General features: G+C 40.3%; 1 protein-coding gene across 2 annotated transcripts in view; it reads left to right on the plus strand.

Moving 5' to 3' along the window:
- The first annotated feature begins 18,808 nt into the window (after nt 1-18,808).
- PLD5 (phospholipase D family member 5) overlaps nt 18,809-27,361 on the plus strand; it is a 189,966-nt gene continuing 181,413 nt past the window's right edge. Inside the window, exon 1 of one of the 2 annotated variants that reach the window (XM_013943859.2) lies at nt 18,809-19,330. In XM_013943859.2, the coding sequence (XP_013799313.1) occupies nt 19,145-19,330 (186 nt within the window). In that variant the 5' untranslated portion in view covers nt 18,809-19,144. The remainder of the gene's footprint in view (nt 19,331-27,361) is intronic. The other variant, XM_013943860.2, reaches the window with a different exon arrangement.

Raw genomic sequence — 27,361 nt, forward strand, 5'->3', positions numbered from 1 at the left:
AAGAAATTACCCAAGAACCTTAGTAATATCAGCATCCTAAATTATCTACTATACCACTTGAGTGAGTATTTTTCTACCATCTTTTTCATCTGGCAGGAGAAATGCATAAAAACCTAATCAGATGTGGTACCAGCCATGAAAAATATGCCAGTGATACTTTCATTGGTGTTTTAATTCGCTATGTTTCTGGTACTAGTATTATTGAATGATTAACTTGAGTATAGCTTAGTAATATTGTTTTAGCTAATCAGAGTGGATAGAAAAAACACCTGCTTCAGCTTTACCCAAACCCATATTGAATAGAACAAAGAACTATCTTTGCAAATTACTTTTCCATAATCACTCTAATTGGTCCTTTTTAATTGGGGAACTAAAACTGTTGCCTGTGCAATAGTGAGTGCAGGTACAATATGCATGCTGTGATGGCAGTGGAGAGGAAGGTGAGAGATTGCATAGGCCTTTCAGTGTCAAGTGACCAAACACATATGTATTATATAGGACAATGATAATGAGGAGGATATGGTCATGTCAGCAGTCCCTACTTCCTCCATCGCTTTCTCAGTACATCTTCTGTAGGTGTGAGAAATGCTTTACTGTTTTATGGATTCAGAAATATCACTGTGAGTTAGAGTTAGAATTTGCCCATCATAAGAGGTGACGCAGCAACAGCAGTTTTCCTAGGTCTCCCTAAACCACTGATCTTTACCCGTAGCTAGTGATGTCTCCCTTTCTCAAGGAAGTCCTTCCCAGAACATGGTCCTGGGCAACGGGCTCCAGGTGACCTTGCTTGAGGGGTGTTGAACTACATGATCTCCAGAGGTCCCTTCCAACCTCAACCATTCTGTGATTCTGTGAAGTGTTAAATCAGCTTTGGAGGATGGAAAATGATAGGAAGAAAAGAGAAGGCAGAGATAACTTTGTACATTCCCTATTGGCCAGTCTTGGGGGTAGCAGTTTTTGTTCTGTATCTGTCTTTAGAAATGCATGGGTTAAATCACAGTGCCATCCAGAAGTTCACAGAAAATGTAGGCAAAGTCTTTCAGTAAAATAAGAGATGTTGCTAGCAGAATGTAAAAAAAGATTTTGTAAAATAGACATCATTTTCATGTAAAACTACTTTCAGGTTGAATAATGACTATTTCTGCCGTTTTTTTTGTTGTATATGTTACTTTCTGACAATATGAAAAATACCTTGCCATTCAAAAATCACATCTTTGAAGACTTCAAGGACAGTACAGAAAGACTGTAAAGGCCTGTTTATACTGATCTCCATAAAAATAGAACTGTGCTACGTTCTGTATGGGATGTCTTCCCTTTGGAGACTTGGATAGAATACAGCTCATCAAATGTAAGATAAAAATCCTGAAGTTCAATGCAGAAAAAGATTTCATGATTTTCTTCCTTATTTTTCCCACCTAGAATAATTTATAATCCTGTTCAATCTCAGAGGAAGACAGCAAAGAAATTTTTGGGTTCAAATCTCAGCTGCTTGAAAATGAAATTTTAATTTGTATACCAGGAACCAGGAGTAGACAAAAGAAACTGCTCACCTAGAATCTCACAGAGATTGCTTAGATCTTGGTCATTCCATCTAATATGTAACTGCATTTGTATTAAAAAACTATCTAGGGGTTTCTTGAACTGCAGTGTAGTTGGATTATTAGTCACTGATCATCAGTAGTAGTTAATGGCCCATCTATTTTAAGGTCATTTATGTGAATTTATTAAGCATAAAAACAATAGTAAGACACAGAAAGTCACTGAAGAAAACTGCAAAGAAACATCTGCATCTTTTTTATTTCATTATGATTTTGAATTACATTTTAATCACTTTAGTAGGAATTTCATTTTTTTAGTCCAGAAATGATTACTTAGATCATTACAAGTTCTGACTACTTAGGAAATGGACAGAAGCTCAGCTAACATCATCTGTCCACAAAAAACACGTCTGCTTTATGACTTTAAAGTGAATAAAGGTGAATGTAGAGAGAAAGGTGAAAGTATTACCTTGCTTTGCAAGATTGTCAGCAATCTATCATTTCTTCAGAAAATTCACAAGTACTTTGAGCTTGGTCCCTCTTTTATTCTGTGAAGCTATGTCCTACTTCCTCTTTTGCATCTTCAGGGCAGAAGGACAAAAGGCACCAAAAAATGAGATGGAGCTTGGATGTACATGGTAAGACCTGTGTGTTAAAATTAATGGGATCCACAGAGAGGAAAGTGCCATAGGCAGCAATGGGAATAAAAGGCTATTTGCTTTCCTTCTGCAAAAAGGAAAGCTCAGCAACATAAACAATGTGCTGCTGCTGCTTTACTTTTTCTTTCTTTCTTTTGTTCTTCCTTCCTTCCTTTCTTTTCCTTCCTTTCTTTTTTCTTTTTCTTTCTCTTTTTTCTTTTTCTTTTTTCTTCCTCTTTCTTTCTTTTCTCTTCCTCTTTCTTTCTTTCTCTCTCTCCATCCTTCCTTCCTTCCTTTCTTCCTTCCTTCCTCCTTGATCAGTCTCCTGTATGGGAGGCCCAGTGCACAATAGGCAGAATGCTGTTCCAACACATAGGAAACACAACTGGAGTTCAAAGAGGATGATTAGTTCATGCACAGTTGTGAAACCATCTCTATTACTACAAGGAGTTGTTTCACAGTGTTTATTTTTTTCACTGCTGCAGAAGAGTCTGTCTCTTCACTGACTCCTACAAAAATGCCTTCTTTATTTATGCCACATCTGTTTGCTTTGATAGGGTGAAAAGAAAAGAAAAAAACCCTCCAAAAACATGCTTTGGCTCTTAGAAAGCAGCAGAGTATGTAATATGTCATCTACCTCATGTGCAAATAGCATTATGAGGATGTATAGTGAACAGAAGCACAAAAAAACTAAAGCCCAGAGGGAACTGCCTCACAATTGCACCATGCAGCTCTGGGAATCCAAGGGCATTTCTAGCACAGTACGGATTGAAAATCCCCTTGCAACTTAATGAAGCCACCCCTCCCCCCCTTTCCCCTTCCCTTCCCACCCCATCCCCTGTGAGATATACTTGATAGCAAACTCCTCAGGCTGCCTGCAACAGCAAATACTTCATTATTTACAGGTTTTCCTGCCTAGTAATATGATTTTGACATGGTTTCTTCTCAGTTTTCAGACTCGTTCCTGTTTGTGTTGCTTTTCAATGTGTTTTCTTCTCTCTGATACCAAATGTCTGACTAATGCTGAGCAGAAGATTGGCAAATGTTTGAGCTTTTAAGGCTGGCTCTGTAACAAGCTGCATGTTTTTATCACACTACAAAAAACCTGCAGAATCTATAGTTACATACTGCAGCCACAAATATTGCAATTGATTTTCTAGCCCTGATGACAAGCCATTCCATGACCTAGAGAAGTCACAGTATTGTTTCTCACTCCTAAAACAGACACTTTGGGAAATCACAGGTCATTGGCAGAACTGCTGTCCATAGTTTAATTAGTAAGACAAAAACAAGAGGCTTAAGAGGTCTGTATGCTATCCAGAAAAAAAATCTTTTGTAATATTATTGACAAATCCAAGAATTTAAAGAGGGTGCATCATAAACTCCAAAATTCCCATTAAAGTGGGCCTTTTGTATCTGCTTTCTGTTTTTCTAAAACTGTGAGGTACAATTGGATCATATTTTCAAGCTTTGCTTGACAGACTTAGAAGCTTACTTTCCCCCCCCAAATACGCAAAAATAGAAAATTCTCACTTGTTTGTAGAAGTTATTTTGGATTTTTTTTTAGCTTTGTTGTTCTTTTTTAGTGAATATATTATGAATATCATTAAATGCCAAACCATCATGGGGTCCGCCAACTCTGTTCAGTTATCAGCTGGGAAGGAGGCTGGGTAGACTGATGAAGGAATTACAGAACATGGCTATGGGAGATGCTTGCAAGAGATTTTGTATTTGATTTCTAGTTCTTAAAGTTTTTATATTTGATTTTCTAAGCCATATAGTGAAGCATGGTTCTAAAAAGAGATTTAGGTAGGGCAGCTATCTTCCCAAGGTAAGGAGACAATCTGCCATCCTGAAGTTCAGATCCAGTAGTTATGGATTAGATCTTGACATTTCTGTAGAATCTGGCCCCAAGGTAGTGGAACTGCTCTAAATCTTCCTTTGTTTTCTCATATGAAAAAATCAATTGGACTGTATGAAGGAGTAAAGCAAACAATATTCTGGCCAGTGACATGTTTTAATAGATTAGAATGGATGCACTATGTAGCATACCAAGTCTTTTCAGGATCCATTTTCTCAAATCTCCTCTTTCAGAAAGAAAAACAAATGCATCTTTGTTTCTTTAGGGTTTTGTCTGTTTACAGACTGCAGAACTTGTTGTTAGGACCTGTCACTCAAGGGCACTTTAGACATTTTAATGTGCAGCCATTTTGCCAGACGCTCATGGCAGAGTACCAGAGTTTGATTTCTGTGGTAGGGAAATAAAGGACTTAACTTAATTATTAATTACTTTCTTAGCAATCTTTATTTTTCTGACAAAGCAATCCTGGAGTTTTGGCTGGATATAGTGGCCAGTCTTACATAGTAATGATTGCAGAACTTATTTCCTCCAAGGATCTCTTCGAGATATAATGAAATTTCCTGCATTCATTGTATTTTCCATACGGTTTTGGATACCTTCTCCCTAAACTCTGGATATCTTCCTCCTCTTTACCTTTCCCAGGATACCCTTTTTCCCACATACTTTCCTACGTTGCCTGAGATAGCCATTTTTCTCTCCTCAGCTCTAAGTGTTGCTTCTTTGCAAATACCTCAACATTTTCTTTTTTCAAGGAAGATATCATACGGAATTCCTGCTCCTATCAGTATCCCAACTCTCCCAACCATATTCTCTCTCTTACCCAGCCTCTTCTTGGTGGTAGAGGAGGCATATTAGAAGAAAGATAGCACTCTACTCAAGCCTTGGCTGGTAAGTTGTTCGAGCCGTTCCTTGAGGATGCTCTCCGTTTAACAATCAGCTCCTCTGAAAAGTTCATACCATAAGAACTGCTATCATATTGTCTCATGTTATGAGGCTGCAAGAGTCAGTAGACTGCTGTCTCATACTACAGTAGGAAAATAGCACTTTCCTTAAAGAAATGAAATTGATGGGGAATGTGAATCTGAGACCATATCAAGCATTCAGACTTTATTATTTTTGTGTGCTTCTATTAAAAGCCTACTATTCTAGTACCCTATAGTATAGTACCCTATACCCAAAACATTTTAATGGGTGCACTCCCTAGTGAGGCTTTAACAACTTAAAATCAGGAAAAACTCTCTTCTTTGCTTGTGTTACTTTTTTCACTGGTTTTGGCTGGTTCTTTGCTACTGTGTTATTCGTTTTATCATGAAAGTATTTTAACTTTTATTGTCCAGAAAAAGAAAAAAAGCAAGCTGTACTAAAGCAGAAGTGAATATAGAGGTGAACAGAGAAGGCTAGGTCTCTATCTCCCAGTCAGTCCAAGCAACTGGTACCTAGGTTAGCTTGGGCTGAATGTGAGTTTCCTCACAGCCCTGCCCGTATCAACGTTTCTCCCTTTGCTTGCAAAGGTTTCTGGGGGCACATCCCATTGCTTCTTCTGATTAGGTCCTCCAGACTTCTTTCACTTCTTTCATACAGTTGTGTCAGTTCCATGAAAGGTTTGTTTGGGAAGAACGCTGGAGGAATATCAGCTCCTGGTGATTTTGTCATTTTCTTCGTTGTTGGTGGGTAGCATGAGTTAGGGCCTGAGCTAAGTTTAGATTTTACCCAACCTGTCAGTTACGTCAACAAGCAAGCCTGGGCTAAAATAATGCTTCCACATCTAGGTCATAGGTCATAGAAAAGTGACTCATCACAGCTAAAATTGGGGTAAGAATTAGACGAACTATGCAAGAAAGACAGAGGAAACAGATGGCATTTCAGCCTGCCAGACTGGTCTTGTGCAAAGCTACAAGTGAGAGAGAAGACAGGGAGAACATCAGGAAATGTCCAGGTAGAAGTGATAAGATACAAGAATAACAAGAAGAATCTAAACACTTATGTTAAATTTGGAAAATGTGCTGAGATGACTACATGAAATACAAGAACAGATTACTAATATAAAAATACTATGATTCAAGGTTAGAGTTAGGTTAGAATTAAAGTAACTGTGACGTTTTAATAATTTTTAACTCTTTAGCATGTGTTTCTTGTCTCCATTCTGAACTGCTTTACAACTTATGCTATGAGATGAAATTATATGGGTTGACTGCTTTACTAGATTTGCAAGACATATCCATTATTAATAACCTAGTCTTTGCAGAAACTATTTTGTGAAAGATTGTTCAGAATGGATTCCCTTAATATATTCATGAATATTCAAGTTGGCTTCACTGTGTTACTAGTACAGAAAACTAAACAAATAATTCTTACAGGAATTTTTCTCCTTTCTTTTTAGAGGACACAACTATGTTAAAGCATTGTTGAAAGATGCATTTCTACTCTAAAATCAAATGTGAGTAATGACATTTTCATCCTGAGTTTTAGATCCCTCAGAACTAGCAGACTGCAAAACATTGATTATAATTTGGCCAGAGAAATTCCACTTAGGAAGATCTTTGCTTAGTAGCCATACAATTAAATGCTACTCTGTCCTCCTCAACTTCTCTGTCCACTTCAAGTCCTCTTCCCTTTACTCTCAGTCCCAGTCCCCGTCCCATCATGCTGCTCAATCCTCATCAGGTTAGTCCATCCTCTTTGTTAGTCATTCTCAGATTGTGGTCCCACAGTCATTAAATAGGGCATTACAGGATATAGACACCATGATCAATTTTTTGTCAATTAGCTAAGATATATGATACTGAAATTATGCTGTTTCTTGTTTTTATGATGGTGCTAGCCAGACTGTACCTAAAGCTAGAGTTATGGGGAAAGATGGTATCTCATCTAGACATAGCTGTTAATGAAGTATTCATTGGCATCAGTTTGAACCAACAGACAGAACTTATATTTGATCAATACTTTGATTGTAAGGATGCAATATTTGTCAGATAGCATCAGAAGTCCCCAAATTAGACACTGAGTTGCAGAAAGACAAGCCTCAGAATTCTCTGAATGCAAACTTGTCTCTTCTAGTCAAATGTCTAGGACCGCCCAGATTCCCAGAAAGACAGTTCTACTTTACTCCCAGCTCTCACTTCTCACCCTCATGGATAATACCCCATTTCTAATCTCCCTTTCCTTTTTAAACTGACTGTTGTGTCTGTTATTTTTACGTCTCTCTGTAAACCAGAGAGGTAACAGAAGGATGCAGTCTTTTCTAGTTCTGGTTCCCAACATCAACCAAGAAATATGCACCTAGGAAAGCTCTGCTTAATCTGTGTCATTGGAATATCCTTTACTTACAGAATTTCTTGGGATTTCAAATGAGTTCTAACAAGTATACACTGAGCAAATAAATTAGAAGAAAGTACAATATGGTCAGTTATGGGTGGGTTTTTACAAGAGATGAGAAGGCACATTCCTTGTACAAAATCATTCCCTTAAAAATCTTAATTCTGTTCCAAAGCATGGTGCATACTAAAGCCTTTCAAATATTTTTTTTCCTAATGTGCCTTATACAACCTGTTTTTCTGATCTTGTTCTACAAATGTGTTTTAGATGAGGTTTTCAGGAAAAAAGTGAGAATATGCAGGTACCAGAATGAAAAACTTTAGACCAAATTACTAATCTGAAAACAATGTCTAATAAGCAGAATGGACTGGCAACCTCAGTAAAAGGTAGCATTTTTGCCTTATTTGGTAATTCACTAAGAGGATAAGGAAGAAACAATTGACATAGAACTTTGATAAGACATTTGATATCACTCCACATGGTGCTCCCATAACCAAACTAGAGAAAGAATGGGTCACATTCGTGGTTTTAATCTCTTTCCGTTTTTGGTTCCCTCCTCCTTTTCTAGGGAGGGAGCAGATTCCACGCATGACAAATGTACACATGATGACAAGATGCCTTCTTGTCTTAGGTTCTCACAGAACATGCAACAGTCTTCTGAAAACAAGTGGGATAGATAAGAGAAAATAAAATTAAATAGGGGCCCAAATGATTGAAAAATTGTACTTGGAAAAGGAGATACTAATGTTTTGATGTCAAATTGAGCGGAGTTTTCAGTGTCTTGCAGAGGTCTGCCTTATGCTCAGTCCTTTTCACTATTTCCTTTAATGTCATGAATAATGGAGTATAGATTACAGCCAGGGAGCTTGTGGAAGATATCAGCCTTGTCTCTGATGTGGAAGACAGGATTAATATTCAAAATGATTCTGATAAACTGGAAAAGTGAAAAATGAACATATTGAAATTAATAAGGCTTTGTATTTGGAAAAGAAAAGTCAAAAGTCCATATACAAAATGTAACTGATAACTGGTTATGCTGTCATCTGGCACAGAATGATAGGCATTTTATAGGAAACCACCAATGGCATATAAGCCAACAAAGTGAGTCGATCACAAGCAAGATGAAACCTCTTTCTTGGATGTAGAAAAAGGAACACTGTATACAAGAAATGAGAGAAAATTATTCTGTTCTAGTTTGCCTCTGCAAGGTCAAAGCTGGAGCACCATGTCTGGTCTTTGGCACTATATATTAAGGAAAACATACACCAACAGAAATAACTGAAGAAGAAAGCAATAAGAATATAAGATTTAGAAGACATGTTCCTTGAAAAAAAATTAAAATCAGTTTTGTTTAAAGGAGAGAGTGGAGGGCAGTGGTGAGGAAACATGAGGCCAGTCTTCTGACATGGAGTGTATTATAAAAAGGACAATGACAAGTTATTCACTGTCACTATTGTGTGCTTGAAAAAAAAAGAGAGAATTTGTAGCAAAGCAGATTTAGGCTAGATATTAGATAGAGTTTATTAAACTCCTTCGAAGTAGAAGCACTGGCAAAGGCAACTGACAGGGAAGGTGGGAAAACCTGGGTTAGAAAGAATCTAAGGCACTTGTCTGGTTTCATTGCTAGGGAAGATGTAGATGATCACTTAAGGTCTTTCCAGCCCCACACTTTAATGATTCTGTGACAGTTGCACTGGAACCCCTAATGATTTATTGCTGCACTGGTGCTGCTTGTTTGCTCTTTCTACTCTGCCCTTAAATGAAATGAGATTTTTGTGGCCCAGCTGTAGAACTGGAATAATTTGTCATTGTGCAGTTATGCCAATACATAATTCGGCCTTGTTGTTTTTTTCAACATTTCAAGAATTTGCACCTGGATTTGTAAATTCTAGAACTCCGGGGAAAGCTGGGTGAAGGATTTGAGCATTACTGTAACTCCTTCAGGTTTTTCAGCTTCTAATTTTATGTATGATGAACATACCTATAGTAGCACATTTTCATTATATGAAGAGAATTGAATATTTTATAGAAGGGAAGGAAGATTCTGCAAACTCACTGGCAAAAAAATTGTACCTACTAAACCTACTAAATACTAAGATACCTTTTACTGCATCAGTTTTCCTTACCTTTTCCTAAGGACTATCACAGTTGCAAATGTTTTCCGCATGAAAAAAATATTACTGCCAGAAGAAAGCAATATATGTAGATGAGATGTCTATCTCATATAAGCTGATCTTTAAATCAAGGCAATGCATCAGTGAACAATTTGCTGCACATCTCAGGGCTTGATCTAATCCTTCCTGCAGTGCAGTATAAAAAGAGATTCTATGTACCACAACTAATTTTCAGGAAAGGATAATGCAGTAAGTCTTGAACATTCATAGCTATTTCTAGGCCTTGCAGATAGAAAGATGAACAGTATTCCACTGTGAAAAAAGTTTCTCAAATATTTTATTTTTCAGTCTCCCAAAGAAAGTTGTATTTTTTTCTTTCTAGCATAGAGTATGCAAAGCATGTGATGGCTGCAGTTCCTTCCTTGTCTGTTTTCAGCAGTTCTGGGGATTTAATTTAAGAAACAAAGTATCCCAATTTCCTAGCAGTTTCAATTCTTACACTTCAAGAAGACTTGGGTTATGCCATTGAGAGTGTTCATAATGAAAAACAACTCTTCCCTTAGAATACATTTCATGAGGATTTTGTTAGAATGAAGCACATTTTGCATAAGGAGTCAGCAAAGTTGAACAGCAGTAAGTCTCAGTCGTGGATGTAACAGGGTGGAGCTATCTTAATACTGCCTGGTGCGACATAAAAGGACCTAACCATATGATACAATGTAAGAAGTACAGCTTGAGGGGATATATATTTATGCTCCCTCTTTTAGCCTTTCTCCACCACTATATCCTCCAAGTGAGGATACAGCTAAGTGAGGATGAGCTAAGACTGTCTCTTTAAAGCTGTGGCTCTAAAGGCAAAATGTATTGTGTTCACTTATGTCCATCTCATCCCAGAAGTTCATAATGGTTTGTAAAGACCAGCTTATGTCTTGAGGAGCTCACATACAGATTCAGTCTTTCAGGATGGTAGCCATCAACGATACAACGAAGTGTTTCATTGCATAACTTTAACACAGCTGCAGATCAATGAGCCTACAAGGATGCGTAGAATTAAGTATGAACCAACTGTTTTTCTGCATGTCCTCTTTAGAATACATCAAATGCCACAAATACAAGCATTGAAATAAATTGCAATTTACTTTTAGGACAGGGAAAAAGAGTATGCCATTCATTCTTCCCTATTTTTCTGCAATGTGAAATACTATATATATATGTATTTTTTTAATCTTCAAAGCATCTATTGCTGGTTTGGGTGGAAAATAGTCTGTTAGGGGGAGAATGTCTGCTGCTTTGACCCCTAACAGGGCAAGCGATAGAGCTGAGCCAGCTGAGCTGATCTATATCAAGGGAAAAGCTAGCACTGAACCTTTTCCTAGCATTGCCCACTCTTTGATTTTAACCTAGTATATATTATTCTGAGTAATATTAAAGCCCTAGTTCCCAGATACTGTGACTATTTGAGAACATCAGATTTTGTTTTAAAGCCAAGGAATTTTCTATCCCTCACAATGCAAAAAAAAAAGGCTTGTATACATCACACCAGACTATAAAAGCTCAGAATAAGAAGCCCCCAGCTCCATTCCTTTAAAGTGAAAATGTTGTGCTTTTTAAGCCAGTCTCAGGATTTTTTGTGAATCAACTCAAAACTTGTGAACTTCCAGGGATGAGCTCCCCCACTGCTGAGTGGGATAGCAACAAAAGAATTGCTTAATTCCCTGCCTTACAGTTAAATCGGTCACTGGGTTCTGGGAGTTGCAGTTATTCCCTTCCTTGAACTAGTTTACCTAAGTAGAAAACTACTCTAGCCCTCTAATAGTAAATCTTTTGCACTAGGAATGTTCTTTAGTTTTGTTGTTTTCAGATTGTTGTCAAGGAAGATGCAGCTTCCTGGCAGCAGAACACCATTTTTATTTTTGCCTTGGATTGTTATAGCTTACAAACTGGCCCTTATTGCCTGCTTTTTATCAACATTTTATAATAAGGTGGTGGTGGTGGGGGGGTGGTCTGTTACTATTTGGCACCAGTAGTTATTCCTTTCCACCTCTTCCCCTGTTCACAAGTAACACTTGACACATTCTGTATTATTGTTTTCCTATATCTTGTTGCTCCTTCACTTTATGTTACCTTGTTTTCAGACTTCGTTGTGAAATAGCATCAAGGCTATATAGTAATCAAGAGTCTGAAGAAGTCTGTAATGCAACTGTCAAAATCATGCAATGAACATCACTCAGTCCAGCTGAGGACACGTTTGTTTGCCAGCCTGTCTTTGGTGTTCCCAGAACCCACACTGCCATGGTAATAAAGCCCTAATAGAAAAATGAAGTGAAAGCCTTTTCTATTCAAATAGTAGGGCCAAGATTTCACCTGTGGTGTTTAACGATTAACAAAAAAGCACAGTGCATCATCTGGCTAAACAGTGGAATGAATTCCAGGAGATCTAATCTCAATCTTTAGGTTTGTTATAGGCTGCTTTTATAACTTTTGGCAAGTCATTACATTCTTTGGATCTCAATTTCTATCTGCTAAATGGGAATAACATTGCTTCCTTTCCTTTTCACATCTTAGTCTGTTTTATTTAGATAGAGAATTTCAGAGGGCAGAGAGTATCACTGGGAATATGTCTGTGCAAAACCTTGCACAAAGAGTCCCAACAGCTCTGTCATAGCACAACTGAATCTGACAGTGTCTTTAATTTATTTATATTGCACCTGTGCTACAGTATATGCTATTTACTGGTGAGTACTAACCTCCAGAAAGCTTATCCTGAACCATTAAGCATGTATGCAATGCTTACAGGTCAGCCAAGCTTTACATAAGGTACACATGCCTGTAAAGATGTGGTTCCCCGTAAGTTAAGCTGTTCTAAGTCCAGGCTGCTGCAGCCCCTCATTCTCCTCTGCTGCAGCCCATGTAAACGCGTCCTCCCTGTAGGTACCAATTCAGGGAGCTGGTCTGATCGAAGGCCAATCTCCCTACCTAAGTGTCATTAGATCAATATTTCAGAGTACAAAGGTAAGGATGAAGTCAAAGAACTCCTATCGTATTGTCTCATAGGTCTCACTTTGTCTTCTTTTAGGTGCTTTCACACCAATAAACATCTTCCTGGTCACACGAGTAGGCCTAATATTTGATTTAACACACGGCTTCTCTTTTGGGGGAAAAAAATCGATGCAGCTTTTGCAACATAGCTTGCTGCTTGCTCTCAGTGGGAAATATTCCAGTAAATAACGACCCTTTCACCTGTATTACATTGGAAGTCAGCATCTTGACTCTTATAAACACTTCAGTTTAAAGTGTTTCAAGACAACTGTATTCACAGTACACAGGATTGTACAAATAAAGATGAATCACTTTTTCTCCTAAGCTTTATTGCAATTAGAAAACAGTTTGTGTTAAAGCTCCTGATACTGTAGCTTGCAGCATGATGTTATTGAGCTAGAAGTTTTAAGCTCATTTCCTAAAGGCAGTTAGAATTTAGGGCATTTTTCTTCACTTGAAAGAAATAGCTGCAAAATTTTCTGTTCTATGAAATTAGGTAGAATATCTTGAAGAATAATTTGGGGACACACAAATTTCTGCTTTAAATGACTTTGGAATATTTTAAGGTATATACTTTGGTATGGTAGAAACAAGATTTTACAGAAAAAGAAAAGTCTTACTTGCTAAGAAAGCTCTTTGGCTCCTTCTTCATCTAATACTTTTAACTGAAAATTTTCTTGAGTAAGTGAAAATGTACAATACAGAGGTATTTTGTGTTTTAAAAAGAAGAAAGTCTCTATTCTGTCTTGTCTTTTCTGGAATATACTTCTTCCTCTCTCCTATCTCAATTCATTGTGAGAATATATTTTGAAGAGGCTTTAAACTGCTAATCTTGGAGCTCCTTCTTTCCCTATATGGCCCTACGAACACAGACACTTTTGCTTTTCTTTAACTTCTTTGTTGTTTATGTAATAACATTCATGAAATTAATGTTCAGTTTTTCTTTCTCCTCCCTTCTAACATTTCATGTTGTGCAAATGCAGAGCATATATCCCATGTTATCAGCCATAACTGAAAATAAAAGTAAAAAGGCATTCCTCTGTCCCTGGAGATCCCTCCTTCTGCTTGTGCAGATCCCTCACCTGCTGCGCTTTCAGTTCCAGTTCATTGGAAAAAAAAAAACTTTGTTCCTTCCAGTATTTTTCCTCTGCTGACTACCTCTCCTCCGTAACAATTTTAACTACTCACTTCAGAGCAAGAGCACTCAAGAGTTCAGATCTTGTCAGCAGTCTGCCTATTGCACTTAGCTGAGCCGACCAGATAAATGCAGCAGGAGGAGCACAGGCTGAGGTAGACGTGAGCCTAACTGGTGAGCAAAAAGTGAACCAGGGCTCTTCACGCAAAATGTAGAGGGTCTCAGTCCCAGGGGAGGGGGACTGGCAGTGCTTGCTGCAGATATATTTTAAAGAAATGTAGGGCAAATTCTGCCCACCAGTTACACCTTCATTATACAATGATTTTTGTCTCTTGATGCTGGTGGGGACATAGAGGTGCAACGGAGACAGAATATGGCACCATTAGTCTGTGCCACTAACGAATGTTATTTTAAGATGCAGTACGTAAATTATTGAGGCCCACATCTGAAGCTGTTCTTTGGCAATTCATGGATGGGGGTGCAGGGTGGGAGGGAAGAGGGGAGGAAGGGGAGAAGGCAGAGTTGGCTTTGAGAAGATGAAGAATACCATATTTTCCGCCACAACTCCTAGTGAAAGTGGGCGCATCCCAACCCACACCAGTGTGCATTCAACACAGGCTGGACCCAAGGGGCAGGCTTAGTGCTCTGTTAGATTATATGGAGGGGGAAAGGATGGCATGGGAGATCCATTCTAGCCCTGGAGCTCTAAATTACTTGGAAAAGTGATATTTGCAGGATAATTTTTTATTTCAGATAGGACGTGGGCATTTAATTGATCTCTTAGATATTTTTATTCAGTTTCTAAAGGAAACAAAGCTTAGGTAATTATACTATTTGTCTGTCAGTCCCAGACTGATACGTTCGGAAACACATGGCTAGTTTTAACCAACTCTGACAGAGGAGACATGTCTCAAGAGTACGTATGTTCCTAACAGTTTTGTGGTTTGTTTGTTTGTTTGTTTTGAAAATCAGCAATTTTGCAGAGAAGAACAAGTTTGGGATTCAAATTTGGGGCAAGAGACACAGAAGAGTTTGGTTAATGGCTGGATCCTGAAAGACATGGAGGGCTAAAGCAGGGAACATTATCAGTATGGAGCAATGCCTCCCTGTTATTTCTGAGGTAGGTGTCTGATAAACTCATAACCTGAACTCTGAAACACCTCCTGCCCCAAACCTTCACTGTAACCTTAGCCTCCACCCTACTGTTACATACTTGTGACTTGGATTCCTGTCCCCAAACTGAAGATACAGATATTCTGTTCAAAAGTTACTTATTGTGATGCAGAAATTAATTACAACTCTTGATGTACCACTCTAGGGTTTTTTTTCCTAGTTTTTTTTTTCTCTCCTTTTTTTTTCTCATCCTCCTCCTCTATGGCAAACCTATGTTCCAGTGTCCAGCAGCTGCTCCCAAGGAGGCAGGAACAGATAGGCTGGGAGACAACACAGCGAGGCTATAAGCACAGAGGAAACAGGCCACTGCAAAGGGTTTTTCTCTGCAGGCTGCTGGAGCTTAGGGAGCTAGGCAGCAGCTGGTGGTGGTTTGGTAATTCTGAAATTGTTTGAAAGAGTAGCAGTTTAAGCTGTGATGTGCTAGGGTTATTGAGAGGTTACACAGATGTCCCCAGCTGAGTCTTGTTAGCAGTTCCTAGATGAGAAAGTAAGCTCAGCTGAGCTGAGGGGTGCAAGACGGTAGTTGCCTTCCTGCCTGGCTGCTGGGAGCAGTACTGCTGTTGAAGCTGGTGTCCCCCATTGCCCTCTGACTGGGCACCAGCTGAAGCCTGCAGGCAATTGCTGCCTGCTGTTTTGGTCAGGTGGAGTAAAGCCCAGAAACTGGGCCAGGGCTTGTGTGTAGTGCAACTGTGCAGCAAAAATGTAGTGAGTGCAGTATTCTCTAAAGAGGTCTTGGATTAATTACAGGTGTGCATTTATATTAGCTATCCAGCCATAATGAAATTTTGCTGTAGGTATTTGTTGTTGAAAAGTCTAATGCTTTTGTATGTGTGCGCTGTATTGCTAGAGCTGCTTTTTAAGAGAGTAACTAGCATGTGTTTAGAAAGTTAGAGCACAGGGAGTAAATCCTTAAAACTTGTCTGGACAAGATTTCCAGAAGAAAAACAAGCTGTCTTTAAAAAAATGGATACATAGCAGCCCTACCTAAATCTTTTCACTTACATCCTGATTTGGTTCTTCTCATTGCCCTGAGTTATCTCTGCCCCCTACAACATTCATCCTGTTGGTGTAGAAAAGGGAAAGTTTGGTAGACTGCCTAGAAGGAGTTTCTCTGAGTCTTGATGCTAGCATGAGCAGTGACTTAGAGGACTGTAGTGTGAACCATGGTTAAGTAAAATCATGCTATGATATGCATGACTTGCATCTATTGCTAATGATGTAAGTACAATGCTTGTAATTTCAGTCATCCTTGTTGCAGTAGTCATCTGGCTGTGGAAGCAAAGGGCCTTGACAGGAGCAGGTGTTTGGGTAATTCCGAAAATTGAATGAAAGAAAGACAGCAGTTTAATCCAGCTCATACAGCCAATTGGAACTGTTGACCTACCGCAGAACTGATTGAATTTTAATGAGAGTCAAATTATCTCTAAATTATGTTGGATGGTATGCTTGTGGTTGTGGTCTGAGCAAACTTGTTTTTTTGCATAGGTCCAAACCAGGAATAAACTGGAAGGGAAAGTCTGGAAAACAGCTGTGTAACTCTCCTCAAATTAGATTGATGGCCATGTACTCACTGGTGATTGGCATTGTATTCTTAGCTTGTTAGTTAGCCTGAGTAAAATTTTTATGAAAGCACAAAAATTTATTGTCATCAAATTAAGTTTTCCCAACAAAAACCTTCCTTCCTGCTTGGTGTTAGGAAACAACAAAGGCTTTATAAGCATAGCTTGCACACAGGACTTTAACAGGCTTGTTCTGGGTTTCCTTTTCTCTCTCATCCTAATGAGAACAGGATTGCGGTGATATTAATGGCAACAGAAGCAGTAGTAGCAGAAATGCACATGAAGCAGAGCTGGGGGCCATGGCCAGTAGCAGTCTGAAAAGATGAGCAAACTCACTCTATACCTTAGGGGTCAAAAGCAACTTTAGTGCTCCATTTGTGAGTATTCTGAATAGGCAGAAAGTGTATTTGGCAGCTGAGAAGGTTGCTGGTAGTGTGGCTAAAGAAAGTAAGATAAACTAACCCTACAAGAAAGCTAAGTCTGTATTTAAAAGAAAAAAAAATATATATGAAGCAGTGGGGCAATGTATTGTACTGAAGTAGAGTGGCATGTTGATTCTGGTCTGTCATGCTGCAATGTATTAAGGGATGAGAGAGAAAACAGATGGCAACTGCAGAGTGATACTAAAAACAAACTTTTAGGAAATATTTGCAAGCAGCATAAATGAGAAAGCCAGAGGAATAAAAACAAGGCTTAAGTGCCTTATATACTGCTAGAGAAACAATATGAAATTTCTTAGGCAAAAAACAGCATAAAACAGCTGTCCATAACAGCATAAGCAAACTTTTCCCAACAACAACATGAACCTAATGGCACACCTGGAGAAACTCAGGATTGCGGGGGGAGGTGGTTGTTTATTCTGTTTTGGCTAAATGCTAGCACATATTCCTGTCCCTTGATAGCAGGTGCATCTGTGAGCATGTAAAACTCTGTCATAAATGGGAATTTGCAGATAAAGCTTGGTTCAGTAGGCTTTAAATCATGATATTCTGCATGACTTTATAACTAGTACTGCCCTGATATGCCATGCATTGAATTTCTGCTCCTTCAAGGGTGTCTTGCATGAAGCAGAATCACATGGCCCTAACTTGTTCCAGGTGTTATGAGCATGTATTGACTTGCTGCTCTTGTGTCTTGGAAATTCCCAGATTTACTCATTAACCGGAGAAAATGGAAGAAGCTCAGCTATTAGAAAAAAAGCTGTGAGTCCTTTACACTGGTGAATAAAAATCATTCACATCTAACAGTGATGATTCTGATTGTTAGTATTTGGTTGCACTTTACTGTATTTGGGTAAGTATTATGAAACTGTTTTTAATTTTAGTGGAAAACTAAGCTGTATTTTGTGTTGCTACCAAATCCCTGATAATGTTGTTCAGTTTATCTTTTTCCAGCATTTCATGAACACTAAAATACTAGTATTGCTTGCTAGTAATAATCCTCAGTTATGGGGTGTGGTGGGTGTTTTTTTTGTTTTTTCTCCACCCTCTTAAAACTCTGGAAGAAAAACTTGACTTTCTGTCTGTTTTCAGAATGGTATTCTGCAAGAATACACCATGAGGGTGATCATAAGAATATTTTACATATGCCTTTTGATCAGATGGAAGTAGAGTTCAATTCAGATGAAGCGGTTAGCAGAGACTTCTTTTTAAAGTGTTCTGACCAACTAATCTGAATGAAGTATTTTACCATTGATTATTAGGTTATCTTTAGTTAACTGGATGCAGTGTACACTTTTAATTTAATGTCACTTTATAACTGCATCAGTTTAGTTCTCTGGCAAAATACAGATTGTCTGCCAGCAACTATTCACCAGAAACTGGAAAGCCATTCTGAGCTCCAATAATTATTGCTTGGTGCTGCGTGAGGAATTTATTTCTTGTCTGTGCCTAATATAGCTTTGCAGAGTGTGGGCAATTAGCGAGGTGGCTCTTCTTGGTGTGAAAAAGGAAAGTCTTTTTTTTTTTTTTAATTTTCCTGCTGAAACTTGTTTCTGCTAAATAATGGCACGTATCAACTTCCACTGGAAGAGGGGCGAGCGGACTGCGGAGCTACCGCCGGGCGAGCCGCTCCTCCGCGACACGACGCCCGCGGGCGCTCCCGCGGGCCGCCCGGCCCCGCCGGCAGAAGGCGGCTTCGCGCCGGCGCGGGGCCAGGAGGGCGCGGCGCGGCGCTCCCGGGGGGCGGGGCGGGGGGAGCCGCGGGGGGCTCCGGCTCGGCGCCGCCGGGAGGGGGAAGCGGCGCTGCCGCCCTCCGCCTCGCCCAGGCGGCGGCTGCGGAGGGGGAGGCGGCGGCGGAGCCGCTCCGGCCGCGGGCGGCGGCGGCGGCGGCCCCTCCACTGCGCCGCCGTGCAGGCGGCGGCCCCGCCCGGGCGGCCGCGCTCCGCGTGCGCGGGGCCGCGCCGCGCCGCCGTCCCGGGCAGAGCCGCCAGGAGCCGCCGCGGGCTGCAGCTCGCTGCCGGCAACAAGCAGCGGCGGCGGCGGCGGCAGCAGCATCTCTGAGCGGCGTCTTTCCTCGGCGCCCTTTCTTCCCTCACAGCCCTCTCGTACCTGCAGCCTTTCCTCCTCCCTCCACCCCTCCTACCTCGCTGCTTCTCCTTCCTCGCCTTCTCTCCCCTTTTCCTTTTTTTTTTTTAAATTATTTACCCTCCTTCCTTCTTTCTTCTTCCCCCACTCTTTTTTTTTCTTTTCTTTTCGGACCCTCTTCATCCAGTGCCTCTTAATTTCTTGGTCTCCTCTGGTTTTTCCTTGGACTCTGCCTTGTCATGTCAAGATGGAAGTCAGGCATGACTGGCTCTCCTCGTCCCCCCACGAGGGCTTCGAGCAGATGAGGCTGAAGAGCAGAGCCCGGGAGCCGTCGCCGAGCCTCACCCGCGTGGGTGCGAACTTCTACAGCACCGTCAAGCAGCAGGACTACAGTGCCAGCGTCTGGCTGAGGAGGAAGGACAAGCTGGAGCATGTAAGCCGCCTTACGTTTTCCACCCCTTTTCTCCCCAGAGCTCTCTCTAGCTACTCTGTCGGGCTGCCTCTCTGCCGGCTTGGACTCCCGAGGAAAAGTGCTGCTCGCGGATGCCATTGGGCATGGTGTTTCCCGGATGGTAGAGGAAGGAGCTCCTCGGGGATCCCAGGCTGGTCACAGCCGAGGTGCCTAAGAGTCGATAGTGTTCCCACATCGGCATGCAAATCTTTTCCTCCCTGGAAATGTTTTGAATGTTCTTGGCTTATTCATTCTCTTCCCGCAAATTCAGCACTGATGTGGGAGGAGAAATATTGGGATGGTGCAGATGGAGGTTAGAGCATTTATCTCGCAGTGATTATAATGTAGTTCTAAAATTGCCAAAAGAAAATATAGTTTTCAGTTCTAGCTCTAATTTTTTTTTTCTTTCCCTTCCTTCATGGGACTTTGAATACCTTCAACCTGTGTGGGGTGGAAGAGATTTCTTTTAAGGCATCTATTCCTGCAGCAGCAGTGCATGACTTAGATAAGTGTGTTTGGGACCACAGCAGAACTGATACTGTGGGCAGCTGTTGTGAATACTTTATGAGATTTTAAGGTGCTTCTAAGTATTCCTGTGACTTAGATGATGTTTGAAAGGATTTTTCATGTTGCTTCTAACAGCAAGGAAATGAGCTGAGATGACCTGCATACTGTGTAGGAGTTTTCTGAATAGCTTATTAGATGAACCCTATTGTTAGAGTGTACTGTACAATCAAAATAGGGAAGTAGCTGCATATTTGCAGGGATGCAAAAGAATGTGGATGGGTTTGCATAATGTAACAGCCTACAAATTATTCACTAGTGTAAAGACTGGCAATCACAGTCTCATTGACTTTGAGATGCACAGAAAAATATTTCTTGCGATGCAGCCACCTGAAGTCTCTTTCGATAGAAATCTCCTCGTTTCAAGGGTAAATTACCCATATTGCATGAAAATTCCCCATGGCATAGCAGAATCTTTTAAAAATGAAACCTGGAGGGGGAAAAAAAAACCCAACAAAACCCAGACTATCAACTGGTTTATAGGGTGTTACCTTCCCTTTCTGCCAAACTGCAGAATATCTTATTACTGCTAGTGAAATATTAAACTTGGGTTGCTGACACTTCTGGGGAAATGACAAGAACTGATGAACTGCTGGAAATGTCACATTTCAATACCTTTCTCAAAATTTGAATCCTCTCTGCCTTCCTACACACGTTTTTGTGATTCTTCTAACATCAAGGCTTCACAGTAGTAAGCTTGTAAGCGGAGTATTCTCCCACTGTGAATCAAAAGGAAAGGTCAGTGCCTTATCTCAGCAGGGCTGATGGCTGAAACACAGGAAGCATAGAAATCTAAGCTCTGGCTTTTGTAACAGGTTTTTGCCAGGAGTGCCTACATGCTGATATGTGTCAGCAAGTGAATGGTTATAAATGGGTGAAATAGCCTGTCAACAGTTTGATAACTAAACACTGTTTTGGTAGCTGAGTATTAGCATGGTTAAATATCTGCATGCGAAATCATACCATGATATTAGCATGGATGGGGTAAAATAGGTGTTAACTTGTTTGAAGATAACTGCATAACCTTATTTTGGTTTGCCTTTTTTTTCCCCCCTTTTTGATGAAGTCAGTATTTTGTCACAGTAGTAATCTTCAATAACCCTGCAGCATTGGTGTGAAGAAGCTTTTTCTGTAATAAGTTTGGTATGAATGCATGTTCTTCTGGGGATTTCACTCTCGCTTGATCTAGTTATTTTTATTCCCATAACCTATATGAGCCATGCTAAGAAAAAATGAAACATTAATATTTCTTGCTTGCAATGAAGTAGTTATTTCATAGCAATTTGTGAATACTCTGCAGTTCATTAGATGTGCCAGCTGTGTATATGTGAAAATAAGTTATTCTTATGATTTAAGGTAACTGCATTATTCGTAAGTGTTGTAACAGGCAAGCTATTGCATAGCACTCCTCAGTGAATGTGAATAAAATATGTATTAATTTCTAGATTGTATTTTGCTTAAACAGTTTTGATGCAATGTTGTCATTTACTGTTTATATTTTTCAGATAAAACTTTGAGGTTCTTTAGGGTTTTCTTGCTAAAGAAGTTAGTGTCCACATCCCACTCTCCCACTCCAAAAGACAAAACAATTTGAGATGGATCATTTTGAATGATATGACATATGATAGGTCATAGCCAATGTTGGATGATGAAGATATACATACTTCACGAGGTGGATAAGAGCAACTGTTCGTTGCAGTCCCTCTCTGAGACAATTATGTTACTTGAGACCTACAAAGAAAATCAATATAGAAGGAGAGAGCGTGCATGCACTGGTTTTAAAAGTATGTAGTTATAAATTTGATGCTCCATAGTGGTAGGTATAGGCAGAAGAAACATGTATAATGAGTGTAAGTTGAGATACACCTGAATGTATTTTCAAGTTTTATAGGTACTCCATAGGCCTTGGGGAGAGGTTGTTTTTTCCAGTGAAATTGCTACTTAAAAGGATGTTAGTGTGGTTGTAATAGGAATAAAATAGGGCCAGTATATTTTATGTACTACTTTCAGTAAATCCTTGTAGACCACAGTGGATGATAATATATTGACTGTTTTAAAAGTAACTAGCAAGACTTACTGATGTGAGACTCTTACCATTAATCAATATACAGTTTGAAGGACCCAAAAAAACCCTCTTAAAAAGTTCTTAAGTCAGTGTATATCAAATATATATCTAAATACACAAATAGTTAGTTTCTAGATTTCAGAACTATAACAAAGTTATTGAGGATTTTGTTTGTTTGTTAATTGACCTGAATTTGAAGTGTGATAAAGTTAAGAGGTCCAAAATTCAACTGTTGTCATGACTTTTCTAAAAGCAGAACCAGTTCAGATATACAGATATGATCATTTCTTAAAAATTGTTTAATACTTAATTATTGACTGACCGCAGAGGAAGTCAAAATGTGGAATGTGTCGCTGGCTTCATGGTAGTTGATTGTTTGTTAGGTGAATCTTAATACAGTCTGTGCCCTCATTGTGATATTGCCACTTGCAAAAAGATAACCCACATGACTGAATAACCAGTTTCTACCACACAGCTCATCCCTGTGTTTTTTTGTGAACTCAAACCCTGTCTTTAAGATGAAATGAGACTGCTTTAATGTGTTTAAAGATAGGCCGATAAGGAATTTTTGCTGAAGTGTACATGTGCTGTAGCTAATAGGTCAAAGTGCCAATATTTTGTAGGTTAATGAAGGAAATTATCAGATGTGTGAGGAACCTTTGTGTTCTGGATGTGATTGTAGCAACATTGCAAATCTCTGATTAACATCCCTCCAGAGGTGGTGTTCTTCAAATCCTAAGCATCTGCTTCAGCTGGTTCCTAATGCCTTTTTGTGAAGCTGTTTGCCAGATACGGGAAGAAAAGGAGTGAAAACTGTTGTGTGAAAAGTTCCTACGTCATCTTTGCACAAGTCTTTTTTGGGGGGTAGGGATGCTGAGTGTTGAAAGAGGGGTGTGTGGAGGAGTTGTCTTTTTTGTTTTGGGTTTTTTTTTTTTTTGGTTTTTGTTTAGAGATGTGAATTGGGTAAGAGGAGGTAGGGATGGGGAGGGAATCTGATTTAATTTACAGCAAGTCTCCATCATGTTTCTGCATCCTTCATATAGCTACTTTCCTAGTACGTCAACAAAGTATCTAAAACAGAGCCTAATTTTAAATAATGGATTTTTTTTAAACAAAAACTGAATAGTTCTTTTAAACTCTGACAGATAACACTTGAAGCATAGGTTCAGGGGTGTTTGGGTCTTTTTTTCCATGACAAATACAAGTCTTCCATCTCAAATATGTATTGGCAATCTCTCTCTCTAGTAACTTTTAAATACACTTATTTACTCAACTACATTAATTTTTAAAATTTGTCTTTTAAGAATCATCTTCAATATTAAAACTTTTTGAGAGACCAGGTATCAGAAGAATTGTGTTCCCTGGAGAGCGTCTCAGTCTGTTACTATTAGCATTGTCACAATTAGGAAAAGTTATTGACAATTACTGTGGCATCTCTCATTTTAACTTAAATTTTGATCAATAACAAAGGTGACTTCAGGATTTTCAGATTCCAAGTGATCTTGCTGTGATGCAAGTTGACTTGACCACTTGATGTTACACAGTCGATGGGCATGCCACTGCTGCATTGGCGGTGTTGCTACCCAGAGAGGAAAGAAGTAGAGGGGAGGCAGTGTCATGTGGCAACAGGCAAATGAATAAGCAAATGTTAGGCCTCAGACACTTTTTTTTTTCCCCCCTTACAGTACAGGAAATTTTTGATAAAAACATGGTAGAACAGTTTAAGATTGCATTTGTGCTATTACATGTAAGTTAGCACAAGTGTTAACAGGCAGGGGAAAGGTTTATAAGCTTCAGAATTGGACATCCTAAGGATGACAGAAGATAGTGTGCATCGCTATAACCTATAACAGGTAAACAAAGAAGGGGGACATAGCTGTGATATAAAGCAAATAACATGAGCAGATCTCAAAGCCAAGCCAAATCAGTTGCTGGCTAGAGCCAGCACATTTAACCTAAGTAAGAATAATAAAAGTTTCTGAACTGGAATTCAAAAAAATGATTACACACGTTCCCAAAGCAGCCTCTGTCTTGTAGTAAATGCAAACACACAACTTTTTATGAATTAGATGAATTGACAGTCTTTAGCAAATTATTTATTCCTGCTTAAGGCTATCTGGAATAAAGTCAGAAACCAATGAAGAAATGGGCTGTACCACGTATAAAGATACCTTTCCAGGTTTGTAAGTGGGGACAATTTGGGGGGGGTTCAGAACAGTTAGTTACCAGCATTTGGAGCTTATTCATGGTGCAGTTGCAGGTTTTGATTCAAAATGTCTATCTGGCTCAGGAGATAGATCCCCCTCCCACCCCCTCATTTTAAAGAAACAAACTCCATTAAGTAGAGGAATTGCCTGACTGCAACAGTGGCATTGGCATGCGTTGAAGTTCTTGATGGAGCAGAAGCGTGCAGTTAGCTTCATGGCTGAGAGACTGTGTGTGGAGGGGTTCTTCTGTTGAAGTGCTGCTTTCCTTGAAAATCTCTCTCTCTGGTAATGTTGGGTAGTTACAATACATGCAAGTAATTTCATACTGCAAAGCAGTGAAAACAAGGGCTGGTAATTCATTTTTCTCTTTCCAGTCTTAGAAGCTACTCTCCTGACATACCAGGAAAAACTCAACATTAGATTAATGTAATGCATTGGTTCTGATGAATTCAACATCAGTCAATTTGAAAGCCCAGATCTTCAAAGCTAAAATTAAAACAGCTGAGAGGCATGGTCACTGTAACAGGCTTAATTTACAGTGTCTGGCTCCTTGTTGTTGCCTAAGAAAACAAAACAACTTGAAGTTTCACAGTTGCATTTAAAATTGATTTTATATACGCATGTGCAAACTTGATTCAACCCATTCAACAGTTCTTTGAAAGGAAGGTTTTTTAGTTTTTTGAACAAAATACATAAACCTTAGGCAATGTTTGTTCCAGATGCTAGCTTCTGTGAAGATATGGGTTGGTGTTACTGTGTCTTTCCTGATGCTACCAGCATTAAAGTAAATCCTAATTACTTCTTTGATACTGTCACCCCTTTATATCAGTGTTGACCATCCTTTTTTAAGGCTTTTGAAATAGTGGCTTCAGAAACTTGCAACCTAGTCTCTTTGTCTGTTGTATAAACAAATACTCTGCAATCCTCAGTGGTTTGGTCTTGTAGCAGACCATTAACAGCAATGCTTTTAAAGATTGCAGGGGTGCTTAAGAGAGGCTAAACAAATTATCCTTAGTGAGTATCTCCTCCAAATGCAGTCGCCTCACTGATTGTAGAGGATGCCCAAAGACACTAGTCTCCTTGGCTAAATTTAGTTTTTGTGTGTCTAGCTTAGGCCTTTGTCCATTCCAGAACAAGGAATACTAAAAAACTGCGGTGAAAATCTCCTTACCAGGCTACTCAGACACAGAAACAACAGAGCAACTCATCCCAATGACTAACAAAACCCGCTTCATCACCCTTCAAGATGGGAAGCAGTATACTACTTATCATTGCTAGAAAAGAAACTCTTCTGTTGTCAATAGACACTAGTTTTTTCTCTCCTGGTGGAGACCTTTCCTGAGGAACATGCTTATAACCACCCACCTTTTTCTCTGTTCTTTCTGTAACCTTATTTAAGGACTGATTCTCAGGCCTTTTATATAATTTCATTACTGAGAAGAACCAGCTGCATTGCTAATGTCTTGGAAGGGCTGTATATCCTCTTAAACTGAATATTCCCCTCTGTCATATTTCTGAATCTGAAGAGAAATTTCATGGAAAATGAGACTTAGGTGATATTTTGAATTTTGCGTTTGTAGATGACATCTATTGGAGTAAAAAATCCACAGTCTTACTTTTCCAGTGCAGTGACGTTCCTCTGGTGTCTCTAGCATTGTCTAATCTGACTGGACAATCACAGAATCGCTGAGGTTGGAAGGGACCTCTGGAGATCATCTAGTCCAACCCCCCCTGCTCAAGCAGGGTGACCTAGAGCACATTGCACAGGATTGCATCCAGGCGGGTTTTGAATATCTCCAGAGAAGGAGACTCCACAACCTCCCTGGGCAACCTGTTCCAGTGCTCTGTCACCCTCACAGTGAAAAAGTTTTTCCTCATGTTCAGATGGAAGCGTCTGTGTTTCAGTTTGTGCCCATTTCCTCGCGTCCTGTCGCTCGGCACCACTGAAAAGAGTCTGTCCCCATCCTCTCGACACCCTCCCTTCAGATACTTGTACACGTTGATAAGATCTCCTCTCAGCCTTCTCTTCTCCAAGCTAAACAGGCCCAGCTCTCTCAGCCTTTCCTCATAAGAGAGATGCTCCAGTCCCCTAATCATCTTTGTAGCCCTTCGCTGCACTTGCTCCAGCAGTGCCACATCCCTCTTGTACTGGGGAGCCCAGAACTGGACGCAGTACTCCAGATGTGGCCTCACCAGGGCTGAGGAGAGGGGGAGAATCACCTCCCTCGACCTGCTGGCAACACTCTTCCTGATGCAGCCCAGGATACCATTGGCCTTCTTGGCCACAAGGGCACATTGCTGCCTCATGCTTAACTTGGTGTCCACCAGCACTCCCAGGTCCTTCTCCGCAGAGCTGCTTTCCAGCAGGTCAACCCCCAGCCTGTACTGGTGCATGGGGTTATTCCTCCCTAGGTGCAGGACCCTGCACTTGCCTTTGTTGAACTTCATGAGGTTCCTCTCTGCCCACCTCTCCAGCCTGTCCAGGTCTCTCTGAATGGCAGCACAGCCCTCTGGCGTATCGGCCACTCCTCCCAGTTTTGTATCGTCAGCAAACTTGCTGAGGGTGCACTCTGTCCCTTCATCCAGGTCACTGATGAAGAAGTTGAACAAGACTGGACCCAGGACTGACCCCTGGGGGACACCGCTAGCTACAGGCCTCCAACTAGACTCTGTGCCACTGATCACAACCCTCTGAGCTCTGCCATTCAGCCAGTTCTCAATCCACCTCACTGTCCACTCATCTATCCCACACTTCCTGAGCTTGTCTCTGAGGATGCTATGGGAGACAGTGTCAAAAGCCTTGCTGAAGTCTGGGTAGACAACATCCACTGCTCTCCCCTCATCTACCCAGCCAGTCATTCCATCATAGAAGGCTATCAGGTTGGTTAAGCATGATTTGCCCTTGGTGAAGCCATGCTGACTACTCCTGATCACCTTCTTGTCCTCCACATGCTTGGAGATGGCTTCCAGGATGAGCTGCTCCATCACCTTTCCAGGGATGGAGGTGAGGCTGACTGGCCTGTAGTTCCCTGGGTCCTCCTTCTTGCCCTTTTTGAAGACTGGGGTGACATTGGCTTTCTTCCAGTCCTCAGGCACCTCTCCTGTCCTCCATGACCTTTCAAAGATGATGGAGAGTGGCTTAGCAATAATGTCCGCCAGCTCCCTCAGCACTCGTGG

This window comes from Apteryx mantelli, chromosome 3, assembly GCF_036417845.1.
Source record: "Apteryx mantelli isolate bAptMan1 chromosome 3, bAptMan1.hap1, whole genome shotgun sequence".
Classification (NCBI taxonomy): Eukaryota; Metazoa; Chordata; class Aves; order Apterygiformes; family Apterygidae; genus Apteryx; species Apteryx mantelli.